The sequence below is a fragment of the Salvelinus alpinus genome, chromosome 9, assembly GCF_045679555.1.
Source record: "Salvelinus alpinus chromosome 9, SLU_Salpinus.1, whole genome shotgun sequence".
Taxonomy (NCBI): Eukaryota; Metazoa; Chordata; class Actinopteri; order Salmoniformes; family Salmonidae; genus Salvelinus; species Salvelinus alpinus.
The window spans coordinates 46,806,576-46,825,558 of NC_092094.1; the positions used below are offsets into that span (position 1 = coordinate 46,806,576).

Sequence of the window (18,983 nt, forward strand, 5' to 3'; positions counted from 1 at the left end):
CGTGGAAGTTCAGCTTCACAGCGTGATTGAAATTTAAAGGCAATGTTCCTGCTTTAGCAGAGACTGCATTCAAATCAATCAAATACATTTTATTTGTCACATGCGCCGAATACAACAGGTGTAGTAGACCTTACAGTGAAATGTTTACTTACAAACCCTTAACCAACAATGCAGTTTTAAGAAAAATACCGGGGAAAAATTAAAAAAATGAATGTAACAGTAATTAAAGAGCAGCAGTAAAATAACAATAGAGAGGCTATATACAGGGGGGTACCGGTACAGAGTCAATGTGCTGGGGCATCGGTTAGTCGAGGTAATTTAGATAATATTATTATTCGAGTTATTAAAAAGGGTAAAAAGGGGGGGATGCAAATAGTCTGGGTAGCCATTTGATTAAATGTTCAGGAGTCTTATGGCTTGGGGGTAGAAGCTGTTTAGAAGCCTCTTGGACCTAGACTTGGTGCTCTGGTTCCGCTTGCCCTGCGGTAGCAGAGAGAACAGTCTATGACTAGGGTGGCTGGAGTCTTTGACAATTTTTAGGGCCTTCCTCTGACACAGCCTGGTAGAGGTCCTGGATTGCAGGAAGCTTGGCCCCAGTGATGTACTGGGCCGTGCACACTACCCTCTATAGTGTCTTGCGGTCGGAGGCCGAGCAGTTGCCATACAAGGCAGTGATGCAACCTGTCAGGATGCTCTCAATGGTGCAGCTGTAGTTCGAGTCGTGCCTGGCCGTGCAGTCATGAGTGAACAGGTATTACAGGAAGGGACTGAGCACGCACCCCTGAGGGGCCCCCGTGTTGAAGATCAGCGTGGCGGATGTGTTGTTACCTACCCTTACCACCTAAGGGCGGCCCGTCAGGAAGTCTAGGATCCAGTTGCAGAGGGAGGTTTAGTTCCAGGGTCATTAGCTTAGTGATGAGCTTTGAGGGCACTATGGTGTTGAACGCTGAGCTGTAGTCAATGAATAGCATTCTCACATAGGTGTTCCTTTTGTCCAGGTGTGAAAGGGCAGTGTGGAGTGCAGTAGAGATGGCATCATTTGTGGATCTGTTGTGGCGGTATGCAAATTGGAGTGGGTCTAGGGTTTCTGGGATAATGGTGTTGATGTGAGCCATGACCAGCCTTTCAAAGCACTTCATGGCTACAGACGTGAGTGCTACGGGTCGGTAGTCATTTAGGCAGGTTAACTTAGTGTTCTTGGGCATAGTGACTATGGTGGTCTGCTTGAAACATGTTGGTATTACAGACAGACAGGGAGAGGTTGAAAATGTCAGTGAAGACACTTGCCAGTTGGTCAGCGCACGCTCACAGTACACGTCCTGGTAATCCGTCTGGCCCTTCGGCTTTGTGAATGTTGACCTGTTTAAAGGTCTTACTCACATCGGCTGCGTAGAGCGTGATCACACAGTCATCCGGAACAGCTGATGCTCTCATGCACCGTAAACGCTGCATATGTCGGCTCAATCGGAAATTACCTTTCAATATATATCACGGAATCTGTAATGCTTCAGCTTTACTGATTGATTAGAGCCCTAAATTGAAGGCCAGAGGAAAAACAATCACACAAACCAATGTCTAGGCTGTTATCTTCCTAACTTGTCAGACTGTTGACCATAATATGTTGAGATATATCAAGTATCAGTCTTAGTTATTTATTTGTATGAACATACTTACAGTAACCCAGTGAGCACAAGACCTCCCAAAAACGTATTTTGCTCTTTATTGTTTCCAAAATGTTTCTAACGCTCTCATCTGTGATTATTTTCAGAGGACACCCCTGATCCAGATTCTACTGGATTTGCAGAGGAAGTAAGCATTATATGACATACATTTTACTTATTTCATAATGCAATGTGGTGATACTGTCTGTAGTGCACTGCAAGAAAAAACATTAATCTAAACATAGGACAAGGAGTAGTGTCTCATAACAAGGCATCAGTATATGTGGTGTGTGACTGTGTCTTCCCCACCAGGAGGACTATGGACCCCGGGTTGAACCGGGTGAAGACCAGGACAATGACATGGACTGGACCACCCCAAGCTCTACGAGGACCAGGCCCAAAACAACCACTGGCCTACCAAGCCTCCCCTTGCCTGGTTTCAGAACAACCACCCCTTCTGTCCAGAGGAGAACCACCACTCCAGGGTCTCCTTTCAAGACCACTCAGCCTAACCGATCCCATACGTCCACGGCGCCGAGTGTAAGGTACCGCACCACGACCAGAGCTCCAGCAGAGGGGGCCATCTCACCAGGCAGCAGAGGGAGCGGGAGTACCCAGAAGTATACCACAACAGCAACCATGCCGCTGTCTCGCACTGATGACGTCACCACTTCCTCAACCAGAAAGGAGAAGGGCAGAGGGGTGGCGCGCCCCGTGACCGTCCCAAGCGGCAAAGGCAGCGGTGTTTCCATGGCCATCCCTCTCCCGGAAAGCTGGACCGTGGCCACCTCTTCCCCCTCCCTTTTTCAGGGGGTACCACCACAGCCTACAAGTCCCAGCATGCCCTTGTTTTCGTCCACTGCCTCCTCCTTCGGCAGCGTTCTCTCGCAGACCACGCAGCCGGTGTTCAACGGTGAGATCCTCCCCTCCACCCTTCCTGTATGTGACACGTCGACCCCTGGTTACCCCGGCTCCGCCCCTAGCAACGCCCCCACCGCCTGCCTGCATGCCCCTCCTTCGTCTAGACCTGTGTCGTCTGTGACCCCTCCTGCTCGGGACTCCCCGCATGCTGCTACAGCACTGTTGTCTAGTGGTGACTCATTCCTCGCTCCCTCCTCCCCCTCCTCCCCCACCCTGTCTCTCCTCCCTCACCCCTCACACCCCCTGTCTGGTTGGGAGACCGTAGTTTCTCGTGGTGTTGGCGATGAAGGCGATGATGATAGTGGTGATGGCGATGTGCTGTCTGGTTCTTCGTCCATGGCCTCGGGTGACCCTGCACTATTTAGTGACACTCCCCCCCTTCAAACTCTCCCTGACTCGCCCGTTGAGCGGGACCTGTCTGAGCTAGCCTCTAGACCGCTCCCTGCAGCCTCTCTCTCCCTGCAGCCTTCTCTTCTCCTCTCTAGTGACTTCTCTCTGTCCGGGGCCACCCCGGGAATCACTGACTATGTCTATGGCAGGCTGGGGGACTCTAGTTATGCTACGAGCGGTGTAATAGAGTCTTCTCTGTCGTGGGTTGTTGATGGTGGCGGAGGGTTCACAGTAGCTAGCAATGGTGTGGAGTCGTTGTGTACCTGCTCTCTGGATGGCACCTCGTCCTCTTCCTGGTTGCATGCCTCTCCTCACCTCCCCCTGCCCACGTCTGACTGGGGGGCGGCTAGCCTAGCACTCTACTCCTCCGGTAGCGACTTAGACCATCTCATCCATTCATCTCTGGCGGGCTCCACCAACCCGTCTGTAGGTCAGCCTCTCTTCTCTTCCTCCTCCTCTCCTCCTGTTCCTCCTCATCCTCCTCTCTCCGGTTCCCATGGTGACCTGCACGTTTCTGTTACAGCCACGCCGTCCCGCTCCAAGGACCGCTGGGTCTCGGCCCTCCGAACCTCCGCCCCCTCCTCCTCTTCCTCCCCCGTCACCCCCACCCTCACCCCTGACCTGCAGACGGTAGACAGTAATGTGTCTGGCTCGACCCTGTCGGGAGAAGCCCAGGAGGAGCTAGATGCAGAGTGGGACAGGATTCAGAGTTCAGCCTCGGCCTCGGCCTCAGGGGAGGGAATGCTCCCTTACATCCCCACCTCTCCCCCCTCATTCACCTCTGAGGTTGCCGCCTCTCCCGATTCCGACAATGATGAACGCTCCTCTGCGTTTTACTTTGAGAGTGAGAGTGGCAGTGCCGTCGCCACGGAGACGGCGGGGAGCACGGCAACAGTATCTGCGGTAACTGCGGCGGTGCCCTGGCCGCTAGGTGGGGAGGAGCAGAGTGGCTCGGGACAGGGCGAGAGCCCATACGACAACGAGATGTCCTCAGACTTCAGTATCCCCGAGCGCACAGAGAGAGACTCTGAGGAGGAGCCAATCGCAGGTAAAACAAACATCCACAAGGGGGCAACATCTCCCCGTACATCAAGGCACAGTGCTGCACCTGTTGGATTGGGGAAAACGACAGCTTCCATGATGCCAATGGAACAGGAAATACTCTGGAATTTAGGAGGCACATCACTTAACACACCACCTGTCTACGATAACTAAAATCCCATAAGATGAAAGTGTGTGTGCGAGTGTTTGTGCCTGTGTGTCTGTTCACCATCATGGCCTTTCTTTGTAGAACAAAGACATAACTTTTTTATACATTTTGATTGTAGACCTCCTAACAATTTAGATCCAGGCCGCTCTACTGTGTCAGGTTCATGTTGAAGTTCACAATCAGTTCCATAGTCATCATCATTTCAGTGTTCTTTGTTATGTATTTTCTCTGTGTCTCTACTGTTTATTTGCTGTAACATCATGCGACATCCTGTAGAGGGCAGCAGATCTCTTGCAAATCCCAACTCGCACCAAAATAGATTGTTTGCCTTAGCAGACCACAAGTGGTCTAATTCCCCATTAAACAGTCAATGTAATTCACACAACACTTGAGACAGTCTCAGGGCCCCTGTTTAGAATCTTTTACCGATTTTTGACCTCTTTAATATCTTTGTCATCATTCAGACCCCAGACAAAACAGCTCATCGATAGAAGCTATTATCTGCATTTAAGTCTTTGCATTAGAAGCGGGCAGAAAACAGTTTTGCCCAATAGGTTTTTATGGTCTCCACTCATTCACACCTCTTATACCTTTGCTGCATTGAGAGTCCCATAGATTTAAGCCATTGTGTGCTTCAAGCTTCGAGCCAATACTCACGAACTAACCTTTAGTGCATGTTAACTTTGTGAAAGCATTTGTGTTCACTTTCATCCTTCTTATTGCCGCCATTGTATAAGGTTTAGAGAGGTCGCTAGAGGTTTAGATTTGTTAACTGAATGGGTATAAAGATGTTGAAGCAAAGGTCTAGGGTAGCGTTTCAAATTGAATTCAACAAGTCTACATAGTTCAAGCAGGAGCTCTGAATTAGTCGATGTATTAGAACACAAAGGTAAGTTGGACTATTCTTTAAAAGTGCAGTTTTTTTTTTTTACAAAACGACAATACATGTAGTTCAAATGCTAGAGTAGTTTGATGCTAACACGTTTCACTTGCCAAGTGTTGTCTCACCTCTATGTGAAATCACATGTTTATATTGCATTACTTGCTCAACCTTTGCTATGTTTGTTCTTGAGAACTGAGTGCGTGTGTTGATTTACTGCTGAAGTGTTCGTGAGTCAGTATGTACAATGGCAAGAAAAAGTATGTGAACCCTTTGGAATTACCTGGATTTCTGCATAAATTGGTCATACAATTTGATCTGATCTTCATCAAAGTCACAACAATAGACGAGCATAGTGTGCTTAAACCAATAACACAAATTATTGTATTTTTCTTGTCTATATTGAATGCATAATTTAAACATTCACACTGTAGTTTGGAAAAAGTATGTGAACCCCTACGCTAATTACTTCTCCAAAAGCTAATTGGAGTCAGGAGTCAGCTAACCTGGAGTACAATCAATGAGACGAGATTGGAGATGTTGGTTAGAGCTGCCCTGCCCTGTAAAAAACACTCACAAAATGTGAGTTTGCTATTCACAAGAAACATTGTCTGATGTGATCCATGCCTCGAACAAAAGAGATCTCAGATCACTTAAGATTAAGAATTGTTGACTTGCATAAAGCTGGAAAGGGTTACAAAAGTATCTCTAAAGCCTTGATGTTCATCAGTCCACGGTAAGACAAATTGTCTATACATGGAGAAAGTTCAGCACTGTTGCTACACTCCCTAGGAGTGGCCGTCCTGCAAAGATGACTGCAAGAGCACAGCGCAGAATGTTCAATGAGGTTAAGAAGAATCCTAGAGTGTCAGCTAAAGACTTACAGAAATCTCTGGAACATGCTACCATCTCTGTTGATGAGTCTACGATACGTAAAACACTAAACAAGAATGGTGTTCATGGGAGGACACAGCGGAAGAAGCCACTGCAGTCCAAAAAAAACATTGCTGCACATCTGAAATTCGCAAAGGAGCACCTGGATGTTCCACAGTGCTACTGGCAAAATATTCTGTGGACAGATTAAACTAAAGTTGAGTTGTTTGGAAGGAACACACAACACTATGTGTGGAGAAAAAAAGGCACAGCACACCAACATCAAAACCTCATCCCAACTGTAAAATATGGTGGAAGGAGCATCGTGGTTTGGAGCTGCTTTGCTCAGGGTCTGTACAGCTTGCTATCATCGAAGGAAAAATGAATTCCCAAGTTTATCAAGACCTTTTGCAGGAGAATATAAGGCCATCTGTCCGCTAATTGAAGCTCAACAGAAGTTGGGTGATGAAACAGGACAACAACCCAAAACACAGTAAATCAACAACAGAATGGCCTCAATAGAGGAAAATACACCTTCTGGAGTGGCCCAGAGTCCTGACCTCAACTTGATTGAGATGCTGTGGCATGACCTCAAGAAAGCGATTCACACCAGACATCCCAAGAATATTGCTGTATTGAAACAGTTTTGTAAAGAGGAATGGGCCAAAATTCGTCCTGACCGTACAGAAAATGTTTGGTTGAGGTTATTGCTGCCAAAGGAGGGTCAACGAGTCATTAAATCCAAGGGTTCACATACTTTTCCCACCCTGCATTGTGAAAGTTTACACAGTGTGTTCAATAAGACATGAAAACGTATAATTGTTTGTGTTTTATTAGTTAAAGCACAGTGTGTTTTTCTATTGTTGTGACTTAGATAAAGATCAGATCATATTGTATGACCAATTTATGCAGAAATCCAGGTAATTCCAAAGGGTTTCTTGCCACTGTAGAAGCTGATTGAGTGAAGGATTTGTTGTGGGAGTTGTGCTGTGTGTCTCAATAGTCAACATTAGCTCCTCATCCATTGTCCCCTCCTTTTCTATTCTCACCCCACTTACAGACGCCAGTAACAGCAGCCATGAGTCCAGGGTGGGTCTGGCCAGGGATAAGGAGAGGAGGGCCGTGGTCCCTCTGGCGGTGGTCTCCACCCTCACCTTCGTGGGACTCATCATCCTGGTGGGCATCCTCATCTACTGGAGGTAAGACCAGGAGGAGCAGGTGGAGGAGGAGAAGAAGGAGGATGGTTATTATTAGATCCATAATGATTATTATTAGATCCATAATGATTATTATTAGATCCATAATGATTATTATTATTAGATCCATAATGATTATTATTAGATCCATAATCCATTATTATTAGACCCATTATCCATTATTAGATCCATAATGATTATTATTAGATCCATAATCCATTATTAGATCCATAATGATTATTATTAGATCCATAATTATTATTATTAGATCCATAATCCATTATTAGATCCATAATGATTATTATTAGATCCATAATGATTATTATTAGATCCATAATGATTATTATTAGATCCATAATGATTATTATTATTAGATCCATAATGATTATTATTAGATCCATAATCCATTATTATTAGACCCATTATCCATTATTAGATCCATAATGATTATTATTAGATCCATAATCCATTATTAGATCCATAATGATTATTATTAGATCCATAATGATTATTATTAGATCCATAATTATTATTATTAGATCCATAATCCATTATTAGATCCATAATGATTATTATTAGATCCATAATCCATTATTATTTGATCCATAATCCATTATTATTAGATCCATAATGATTATTATTAGATCCATAATGATTATTATTAGATCCATAATTATTATTATTAGATCCATAATCCATTATTATTAGAACCATAATGATTACTATTAGATCCATAATTATTATTATTTGATCCATTATGATTATTATTATTAGATCCAATTATGATGATGAGTATCGTTTCCGCACTGACCCCTCTGACCCTAAGCATCATCTGTATAATCGGACAGCTATGCTACAGAACATGAACAACAGCTTCCTTTCTGCATTGATAGTCTCCACACACACTGGCACCAGTAAGCCTCATGCCTCCCAATGGAACAGCCCCAGGGCTGATTCCTGTCATATTGTTATTCATCTGTCACCGAGGATTGGGTCTGGTTGGTCCCCAGACATCAGGGGGCACGGGTGGAGTGAAACGGGAGGTGGCGTATGCAAAGGGTGGAGGGGGTTGACCTTAAGAACCTCATATTTGTCTGTCTCACTGGGAGGCCTAATCTTCTGTGACACGGGCCCAATCTCCTTCTCACTCTCACACACTTCCCCATGACACATCCAATATCTTCACTACGGTTTGATGTCTGGCTTTTCACATGAGCTTTGCTGTGTTTGGGTAGGTTCACTTACACATAACTGCCAGCATTCAGAGTTGCGCGTCTCCAGGTATAAAGACGTTTTGCCCATACTGTGAGATCATAGAAAAATACTACTTTTCCCTGTGGCGGCAAACTGACCGGTCGGACAGTAAAATAACCAACTTCTGCAATCCAATCAAGGACACACTTTCAAAAATGTAAACACTTTAAGACTGTACATTTCTCATCCACTGGGCTGGAGACGTGACATATTGTTCATGCTTTCTGCCCTGTTATTGTATTTTCATGTTAAGCCGTAGTAATCTTGGCGCTGCTAAGGGATTAAATCTGAGAGATGTACCCCACTCAGAGTGTAGAGCGTTGAGCTTGGGGCTCGGGGTCGTCCAGGGGTTGGGGAACAGGGCCTCGGGTGGAATAGGAGGGGGAAAGGGCCTGCGTCTCATTATGTCCGACACGAAGGCGCTGTGTCAGCGTCTTGTAAAACGACTGGAGCGAGGCTAAATTGAGGTAATCCCTTCCGTGTCGCATCCTTGTACTTCCCCTGGTGACACGGTGTTCATTTGGCCACCCCATAGCTGTGCACTTGGGTTTAGCAAAGTGTGGACGTCTTTTAGAAAGGCAAACATGTTATCTACTGGGGACATCTCTTTGCTGGTTTTGTTGTCCAGAGTAATCTGTGTGGTGATGTCCATTTTTGGGTAGCTGAACACAGGCTCATCAAAAGAAATGCATGCGTGATCCTGTTAAAAACTTGTCAGAGATTAGAAGGATTTTTTTTTTCCTGTGTTACGGACAGATTACCATGTGTTCGCCAACATCTGTGGTTGTCTTTGTATCTTAAAAAACACAACAACAAAAGTGTTTTTTAGGCCTTTCTTGTCTCTGAGCGTGATCTTTTTACGTCTCAAAAATATATCTACAGTTATTGTCTTTTTATTACATTTTACTCAATCATAACACCAATATTATTATTGTCTTTGTCACAATTCTTTTGCACATTTTTCACCAAACGAGAACAAAGCATACAAATACCTCTTTTGCGTTAGATGAGATGGAAAAAAAGCTATATTTTTTGGGGACAAAATGTAAAAAATCAATGGCAATAGGTCACGGAGACAAATATAAAGCTTTTTTCCATCTCATCTAATACAAGTTTATTAACTTATATCATCGTACATATGTTTCTACAGAAAGTGTTTCCAGACTGCCCATTTCTACATAGAGGACAACACATCGCCCAGAGTCATATCTGTTCCACCCACACCATTGCTTACAGCTACAGGTAACCATCCTGAGACAAGCACACTCTCACGCAACACACACACACACACAGATAAAAGTGTTAACAAGCACAGAGCCATGTAGACAGTTATCCTCTCCATCTGTCCGTGTTCTACATTTTCATCAAGCCTACCTCTGTCATTAACACTACCTCACTCAACATCTGCCTCTGACAGAGTATTGAGTTTCAAACGTTCATTCTGATAAAGGACTTTTGTTGATCAATAGCTTTGCTCTCTGCCTTTCAGATGAACATGAAGCCCTTACGGTGAAGCAGTTTGTCAAGCACGTGACAGAGCTCCACCACAGCAACGCATTCTCCCGGGAGTTTGAGGTGTGCTGTCACATTCTGTAACCTTTGCTCCCTCAGATCACAGGATATCGTTTATGACAAAAACACAACGAGTATTTATTGGTTACGTGTTTCAAGTCAGCTGTCTACCTGTTTTTTAGTTAATGCTGTTCTGTGTGTATCCATCTTGCGAAATTGTTACGTGTCGTTTGCGATGTTACACGGTGGCTGCCATTATTTTAAGGTCAGCATGCAGAAACCTTATGGGGCGGTAGGCTATGCACTGTGATGGCCATTCAAACTCACACTCTCTCTCATTCTACATGCTACAGGCCCAGATTCCTCTGAGGAGCCATGTTTGTTGTCCTTACCACTGAGACTTACAAATGTATCATAATCTACACTGCATTCATGGATGTTGATGTTTCTCTGGCTCAAGTTAAGATAGGTTCAACTGGATATTTACCATTGCTTACCATGTTAAATCCAGCTTGGCATTTTATCAGTGCTGTGTAAATGCATACATGTGTAAATGTTGTCAATAACACAAAAATAGGTTTGTAAGTCAAAGCTAATATGGACATTAACATGGTACATGGAGTGAATCTGAAAGCCGCTTTCGAAGCCTTGTTTATCGCATGAACAGTGTCTTTAAGTTGAGATTCGCCCATAAACCGTTTTCTTGTTATTTATTTGGACTTTTTTGCTCACCTTGTGTCATGACATTACATTGCTGTGCTTTTTGCATTCTCACTCCCCCTCCATTAGATATTGAAAGAGTGTTACGAGGTAAGCTGTGTCTCCCTTTTCTCTTTTGATTCGATTATTTCTGTAGTAAACGTGTGTAGATGTTTGTCACATTTCCAGCTGCCCATGTTGACGTTTTTGTCATTGATGACACATTTTTATTTGGCTGCATAGTAATGGAGGATGGTGGGATGTTAGGGGTGGAGTGATGAAGGTCATGTGTTTCTTTAGGAGGTGCAGGTGTGCACGGTGGACCTGGGTATCACCACAGACGGCTCCAACCATCCAGACAACAAGAACAAGAACCGATACATCAATATCCTGGCCTGTAAGTCAAACATGCACCTTCAAACACATGTACACACACATACATTATTGAATGCACCCAGCTTATCTCTTTCCTCCTCTACTCCTAGATGACCACAGCCGAGTAAGACTCTCAACCCAGGCTGACAAAGATGGGAAGAGTGGAGATTACATTAACGCAAACTACGTTGACGTAATACATTTTTGTTGCATTTCAATCTGCACAATAACGTCAGATGTTAGCAGTGTTATGAGGGCAAATGTCTTGTTGACGTGTCAGTAGATAATCTGTTGTTCACTCTCTTTCTCTTTTACCTTCCTCTGCCGCCCTTCCCTCCTCAGGGTTTCAACAAGTACAGGGCCTACATCGCGGCCCAGGGCCCTCTCAAGTCCAGCACCGAGGACTTCTGGAGGATGGTGTGGGAGCAGAACGTGGGCGTCATCATCATGATTACCAACCTGGTGGAGAAGGGACGGGTGAGAGACCGGGGCCACCTATACGCTTATACATATTTAGTAATAGTTTATTCATGCTTATTCATGAAAGTATACGAAACTGTTTTGTTGTGTCTCTCAGAGGAAGTGTGACCAGTACTGGCCCCTGGAGAGCCAGGATGAGTACGGTGGTTTCCTGGTGACGGTGAAGAGCAGCAAGGTTCTGGCCCACTACACCGAGAGAACCTTCACCCTCAGGAACACCAAGGTCCAAAAGGTTAGAGGTCACACAATTTACATCACACTTACCTCTCATTCACCATTAATAGTTTCACCTCTACTTCCTCACATATATTATCTACTTTGGTTGCACCTACCCTACAAGTCAGTTGAAGCACTACGTCATTACAACTTTAGTTTCTGAACATTTCGTATGGAACTCACGAATCCCAAGTGTCAAAGTGACAGCCAAAGTCCCATCCTGTTCACCACTTCCTGTTTCCTCCCACCAACCCCAGGGTTCACTGAAGGGGCGTATTAACGAGCGGACCGTGACACAGTACCACTACACCCAGTGGCCAGACATGGGCGTGCCTGAGTACACTCTCCCCGTGCTCACCTTCGTCCAGACGTCCTCCAAAGCCAGGACAGATGACATGGGGCCTGTCGTAGTGCACTGCAGGTAGGAAGCCATAGATTTGCAGAATGTATAGAATAGCTTTGAGGTCAATACCATTTTTCCACACCGAAATTACTAATTCAATTCGGTCAATTAAAAATGGCTCATCTTCTGGATGTGAATGATTCAATTTAGGAAGTAAATGTACATTCGGATTGGCGTAGAAATAGAATAGAATGGACATGGTCCTCCATTAAATGCAATCTCTTAACATCCATTCTGTGGCTGCTTTCACCTAGTCCAGCTGAGAAGGTCAACAATTATTTCATAGAGAACTAGAGTGAACTCAAAATACCAGGATTCACAATCTATATCAGAACCTTCCTCTATCCAAGTACTTTCTCTATTGAAATGTGGCTCTTAAATGTAAACTAAATTGTGTACCTCTGTGTGTTTCTAGTGCGGGCGTAGGCAGGACTGGCACCTACATAGTGTTGGATAGCATGCTGAAGCAGATCAAAGAAGAGAGCACGGTCAACATCATGGGTTTCCTCAAACACATCCGCACACAGAGGAACCACCTGGTACAGACAGAGGTGAGAGCTCAGCCAGAGGGGGGGGGTTGCACTTTTGGAACTTTTCTATTGGTGCCATTGCGCCAGAAAAGCTCAAATAAAGGCTTCTAAAGTATTTGAAAGAATACTTTTTGATCCCAGGTCTGATACCAACAAGAAAACAGTGAATCTACTATGATCAGTTGTCCTGTTACCTTTCCAGCACTGTATGAATGACAACACCCAACTAAGGCTTTCAACCCCTACTTTCCCTGTGCATTCAGGAGCAGTATGTGTTCATCCACGACGCCCTGGTGGAGGCCATCTTGGGCAAGGAGACGGAGGTTTCCTCCAGCCTCATCCACAGCTACGTCAATGACCTCCTGACCCCAGGGCCCTCCGGCAGGACGCAGCTGGAGAAACAGTTTAAGGTAAAGACACATGCTTATAACAGCTTACAACAAGTCATAGGGGAAGTATTTGCATTACAGCAAAATGTACAACTGGTAAACTTTCCATAACAACTCCAGTAGGACATGAAGGGCCGAACTAAAAGTAAAACGTGCATTTAAAGGAGAATTTGTCTATGGGGTTTAAAGACAGTTTTAGTTTTTTTCACATCAATTGTCTTTCTTTGTCCTTTGAAAAGAGCAGTTGCAACCGCTGGCACATCATGTTTAAACACTGACAGTTAATCTGGTGCCACTGAGTACGTTTACATGCACACTAGTAATTCAATATTAAACAGATTACGTCAGTAAGCCGAATATGGCATTAAACACCTTGCTCTGCTTATCTTAATCGGTCATAATCGAAGTAAGTATACGCCTATTAAAACACCTGGTTTTCTGAGCAATCTTTCAAATGATTAGGACATGTAAGCAGCTTAATCGGAGTTCCAGCGGTGTGTTTGATCTGCACGTGTGCTAGCACGAGCAGCGCGAGTGAAGCTTCCATCTTTTGCACGAGTGAAGTGAGTTCGGAAAAACTGAAAGTATGTATCTTAGAAATAGTTTTCACGTACAAACTTTAAATATCCGAACTCAGCATCGAATAGGCTTCCCAAAAATAACATAGTTGCTGTGGTAGAACATATATTTAGATTGGCAATTTTCTGCATTTATCACAGTCCCATCAGGTAGTCTGATTTCAGATGTGTTTATGTAAACAGGATTATTTGGGAAATCGTTCTTCTTGGAAAACATGTAAACGTTTAAATCAAACTATTATATTAATCTGACTATTCACAATAATCATATTGTGTGCATGTAATCGTACTCAATGTGATTACAGCTGGTATCCCAGTCCAATGCCAAACAGTGTGACTACTCGGCAGCCCTGAAAGAGTGCAACAGAGAGAAGAACAGAAACTCCTCTTTAATACCCGGTGAGTTCCAGACAGGTTTGTTAATACTCTCCAGAAGTTAGAGGTAGTTTCGTGAGCCAATGCTAACTAGCATTAGCGCGAAACTACCTCAAACTTCCTTCATACTGGACTCAGAAACATAAAATGTAAAATCCGTTTAACAGTGTGTAGACAATGAGACCTCACCTGGCCTCAACATTGTCACTTTCAAATGAACATTTAGCAAAATTCCCCACACTTGGACCCCTCAACAAAAACTGTTATACATATTTATTTATTTTTTTGTTATTTGAAAGCATAAACCTTAGGAACTGTTTTACTCTTGTTTGGTGTAAGCAAATGTGTGTCACAAAATCACTTTAGGTAGATAAGCAGTCGTCATGGTTAAGTCATTCTGCTTTAATAAAGCTAATCATTGTAATATTAATATTATACAAAATTACCTTCTCTATACCTAATGAGGAAGTTTAACATCGCGTGGCTTTGTCTCCAGTTGAAAGGTCACGGGTGTGTCTGTCTACGGTGGTGGGAGAAACTACATCAGATTACATCAACGCCTCATACCTCACGGTAAGAACCCAACCATTCTACATAAAGGAGTCAGATGCAGCAGTGGAGGCTGCTAACGGGAGGACTGCTCATAATAATGGCTGGAATTGAGTGAATGGAATGGTATGGTATCAAACGTATGTTTTTTATGTGTTTGATACCATTCACTCCATTACAGTCATAACACTCCATTCCAGCCATCATTTTCAGTAAATTCCACTTTTGGTTACCTGTCTAAATTGTATGAATGTTTATACCACCTGTCTAAATTTTCTACCACCGGTTGTGTTCCTCAGGGGTACCGGCAGAGCACTGAGTTCATCGTGACCCAGAACCCACTGGCCAGCACGGTGACAGACTTCTGGAGGATGATCTGGGATCACAACGCTCAGGTCATCGTCACACTGCCGGGAACACCAGGAACAGCGGGAACACTGGGAACACCAAGCCTGGTGGGTATCTATCTGTCCTCCTGGACACAAAACTGCTGATGTATGCAGGCAGCCATTTTGTGCCTCAAATAGGAAGTCCTTATCACATCTTTCTGTGTTTTCAGGCAGAGGGGGAGGAGCCGTACGTGTACTGGCCCCGCAAGGAGCAGCCAATCAGCTGTGAGGCGTTCACAGTGACCCTGCGGAGCGAGAACCATGTGTGTCTGGTCAACGAGGAGATGCTGGTGGTGCAGGACTATGTCCTGGAGGCTACACAGGTGAGCTGAGGGAGATCAGTAAGACCAGGGAGATCAGCTTGATAAGATAAGAGATCAGTCACAATAGCATGATCAGCTACTTAGAATAGACTAACTCCATTGAAGAGGAGGATCAGCCACACACTGTGGGATCAGCCCAAAAAGAACAGCCTCATAGAAAAGACCAGTCGCTATGGGCCAGTCGTTATGGACCAGTTGCTAGTGCTCAGCAAATGTTATCACTGTGTCTATACCCCAAAAACATTTAACAACTGTTTATTGTTACACAGAGGGAATATATAGCAACATGAGTATTCCATTTAGGAGTTGTTCTGCTCATATTTCTCTGGATCTTGGCCCATGGTGAAACCAAATGAAGGGTGGAAATGGAATTCAATACACATTCCCCACACGTCAATGGAGCACAGCTGTTATTTTTCACACAGTTTTCACTCAACCATCTGTACCTCCAATCACTGGACCACTTTCAACACACATACACACAGGCACACACACACTCTCTTTCTCGCACTGTCTCTCTATCTCTCACTCTGTCTTATTGTGTTATTGTCCCCCTCTGGGCCAGGATGACTATGTTCTGGAGGTGAGGCACTACCGGACGCCTCGCTGGCCCAACCCAGACAGACCCATCAGCAGCACCTTTGAGCTGCTCAGCCTGGTGAGGGAGGAGAGCTCCTCCAAGGAGGGCCCCATGGTTGTCCATGACGAGTAAGACCTATTGATTATTTATCTGTGAAATAAGGTAATGATGTCCACTCTAAACCTTTTTCAAGACCTGGAACCAATGGAATAGTCCCAAAAGTCAAAATCTCACCCAACTGGAACCAGGCAAGCTCAATACCCCTGAATCCCTCTTTTGCCTTCTATTTTGGCCACTGGTAATAGATTCAAGACGATCCACTCTGACCTAAGAGGATAAGAAGATATGTCCATATTTCCAATACTCTTAATATTTCTTGGAACTGAAACCTGCACTGATCCAGGCCTATTGAGACAATCCTGTCTCAATACTCTTGTATGGCGCTCAATCCTTGGTTTTAACCACAGATAATACTGTAAAGGTTCAGTAAATACTTACAAACTGGAGCATAGAGCACTAATCCTGTAACATTTCCCAAATATGTCTTGGAATTAGCCCAAAGTATCTAAAGCTAGCTTAGCCCCTGGCTAATATGAGCAGAGATTTTCAGTTTTATAAGCACTTCATGGCGCTGGTCTGATTTTGCAGGATTGGCGGTGTTACTGCGGGAACCTTCTGTGCCCTGTCTACTCTGGTGTGCCAACTAGAGTTGGAGAGCTCTGTGGACGTGTACCAGGTGGCCAAGATGATCAACCTCATGAGGCCCGGGACCTTCACTGATGTTGTTAGTCAATCTGAATCACCGCCTGACTGTACCTGAGTGATGCACATTAGCCATTTTGTGTTAAAACATTCTCCCTTCAACAGCACAGTTTCTATATTTCTTTCTCATTCAGGAGCAGTACCAGTTCCTGTACAAAGCCATGCTGAGCTTGGTTGGCACACAGGAGGACGAGAGGACGCTCCAGTCCTCTGACAACAACGGAACGGTCCCAGGGGGCCCTGTCAGCACAGCCGAGAGCCTTGAGTCCCTGGTGTAACCATGGCAACGGGGCCCCTAACTTGCCAGTATGGACTCTTGCCTGTCTCACTGTGTTCAGTTTTTAAAGACAGCAGCTTTGCCTTTTTCCCCTCCTTTTTTTCTCCTCTTCTGTTCTCCGTCGTTGAATGGCAGTTTCCTGACCGCTGGACATGATACCGCACGACCCTGTAATGTGTGCCTTTGTATATTCATCTTGTACTTCTAACGGCATTCATACAATTGTAGATTAACTTTACGATGTTTTGTCGATACTGCCGTCTTGAGATGTTTGCTTAACTAACTGTTTTCCCTAAACTTTCGTATTTATTGGCAGTAAGCTATAAAAAAAAAAGAAGGGAAAATGCAACTTTTACGTTAAACAACATTTTGTTAGCCTATTTTTTGTAGAGTCAATGCATTGAGCAACTCATTCTTCCATCTAGACAATGTAAATACTATTTTGTTTGTAGCAACAGTGAGCTTTTGAAATCAAAAATGCACATTGGCATGAAATAATAAATCTAATATGTAAATAATATTATAGCAACCAAGACAATGGACCAAATTTCTATTTATACTTCTAGATTTTTATATTTTACTACGTTTTTTTTTGTCAATTTTCAATGTATGGCTGCATTCGAATAACTTAGTCAAAGCAATTTTTAAAAATGTTTTAATGTTATAGCTAGTGTTCTGTATTTTGTAATGGACTAAATATGAAGCTTGGGGTACTGACACGTTTTTTGCTGTACATGAAACTTTGCTGGATGATTAGACATAGGATTAAACAAGTGAAAGAGAACCAAGGAAGGAGCTTTTGGAGTGGTCTGTTCCATTTTTTTTTAAACTACTGTGAAGGTCAATCTAGACCTGTGGGTGCACAGTACATTAAAGTTAAACTGTTCCATAATTGGTGTAACTTCACATTGAACTGGATGCTAGCACGATACAGCCTGAGGCGTGGGCGGCATCCTGCCCTCAGGTCAGGTGCATTGTGAATATACAGTATGTTATTAGTGCCTCAATAGAGTTCATCTGACCCCATCAAATTGTTCAGCAGATGTTTGAAATAATTATTATGCATGATCATTTCCAAGTAAGGCAGCTGGGCTAAGCCTTAACAATCAAGCCAAGGTATGAGCTGTCCATTTTGCAGTGGGAAAGGTATGCTTCAATTTGCTGCCATATGACTGGCTTCACATTTGTCTCCAGCGATTATAAGGTAAAACAGATGTAAAACAATTGTAATTTATTTTTTAAATTCTCTTATCCAATCAGAGTACTCATTTACCTAGCTCTTATCAATAGTTCTTATCAGGTTATAAATTACAGTGCATGGAGAATGGCGTTATTTCTATCTGAAAAAAATCAAGTAGATGCTGGTAGGATCACGAGACCTTATTCATGATTTCCTCACACGTTAAGGTGGTGGCATTATTTGGGATTTAAGAGGTGCTTTTTTGCTATGTTGCAGAACGGTTTATACTGAACGACACGTTTCCCCAAACGTTCTTGAACAGACAGGTACGTTTGCTCCCGTTTGGTGTGGCTTGAAGCAACAAGTGACGTATTTAAAGGGCAGTGGCCATGCTGACAGCGTTCCCCAGCACACAGCCCAACCATCCCTGTTTTTCAACTGGTCGTTCAGTACTGTTTCCTTTCCATTGAACGTTCCAGAATGTAAAAACTTACACTGTAATCTGATCTGGGCTGCGTTCAGTATCTGTAGACACACCTTCATTAGGTGTAGCAGGTGAATAGCATTAAGCTTAAATTCAAGGTCAGAATACACAGAAAGAAAAGTGCATAAAAAGGGAATTACTTAACATTTTCACATGCTTAACTCAGATCGGAATTGGGCCCAGTCTGCCTAGATGCTATGCAAGTCATTAAAGAAAGTATTTGTTTATGGTTAAAAAAGATATAACTGCCACTTCCTCATTGTCTTGCCCCCTCTTGAACCACCTATCTCCTATATACACCATTCACCCAAATGTGATCAGGGGGCTTTGTGGGGGTGATCAAAGATTTGCTATGATAGAATGATCTTTCGGCAGGCTCCTGATAAGCCCTTGTTAAGAAACAATATGTGAGGTCAGAAGACAAACGGGTGGCTTGATGAAACGGATCCATTTTAGACACTGGATTATGGATTTCCGGAGACGGAGATGCGACTCTA

General features: G+C 43.9%; 1 protein-coding gene across 5 annotated transcripts in view; it reads left to right on the forward strand.

Annotated features, from left to right (window-relative positions):
- Positions 1 to 17,614, forward strand: part of ptprz1a (protein tyrosine phosphatase receptor type Z1a) — a 68,714-nt gene extending 51,100 nt beyond the window's left edge. The window contains exons 11-31 of one of the 5 annotated variants that reach the window (XM_071326437.1): positions 1,769 to 1,809; positions 1,974 to 3,402; positions 3,496 to 4,020; positions 6,996 to 7,134; positions 9,536 to 9,627; positions 9,875 to 9,960; positions 10,687 to 10,707; positions 10,897 to 10,993; positions 11,082 to 11,164; positions 11,314 to 11,448; positions 11,549 to 11,683; positions 11,925 to 12,088; positions 12,486 to 12,621; positions 12,864 to 13,010; positions 13,873 to 13,966; positions 14,439 to 14,515; positions 14,791 to 14,946; positions 15,051 to 15,203; positions 15,769 to 15,911; positions 16,432 to 16,567; positions 16,680 to 17,614. In XM_071326437.1, the coding sequence (XP_071182538.1) occupies positions 1,769 to 1,809; positions 1,974 to 3,402; positions 3,496 to 4,020; positions 6,996 to 7,134; positions 9,536 to 9,627; positions 9,875 to 9,960; positions 10,687 to 10,707; positions 10,897 to 10,993; positions 11,082 to 11,164; positions 11,314 to 11,448; positions 11,549 to 11,683; positions 11,925 to 12,088; positions 12,486 to 12,621; positions 12,864 to 13,010; positions 13,873 to 13,966; positions 14,439 to 14,515; positions 14,791 to 14,946; positions 15,051 to 15,203; positions 15,769 to 15,911; positions 16,432 to 16,567; positions 16,680 to 16,823 (4,133 nt within the window). In that variant the 3' untranslated portion in view covers positions 16,824 to 17,614. Of the gene's footprint in view, positions 1 to 1,768; positions 1,810 to 1,973; positions 4,021 to 6,995; positions 7,135 to 9,535; positions 9,628 to 9,874; positions 9,961 to 10,686; positions 10,708 to 10,896; positions 10,994 to 11,081; positions 11,165 to 11,313; positions 11,449 to 11,548; positions 11,684 to 11,924; positions 12,089 to 12,485; positions 12,622 to 12,863; positions 13,011 to 13,872; positions 13,967 to 14,438; positions 14,516 to 14,790; positions 14,947 to 15,050; positions 15,204 to 15,768; positions 15,912 to 16,431; positions 16,568 to 16,679 lie in introns of all 5 variants that reach the window. The other 4 variants (XM_071326438.1, XM_071326434.1, XM_071326439.1 and 1 more) reach the window with 4 other exon arrangements.
- Positions 17,615 to 18,983: the final 1,369 nt, after the last annotated feature.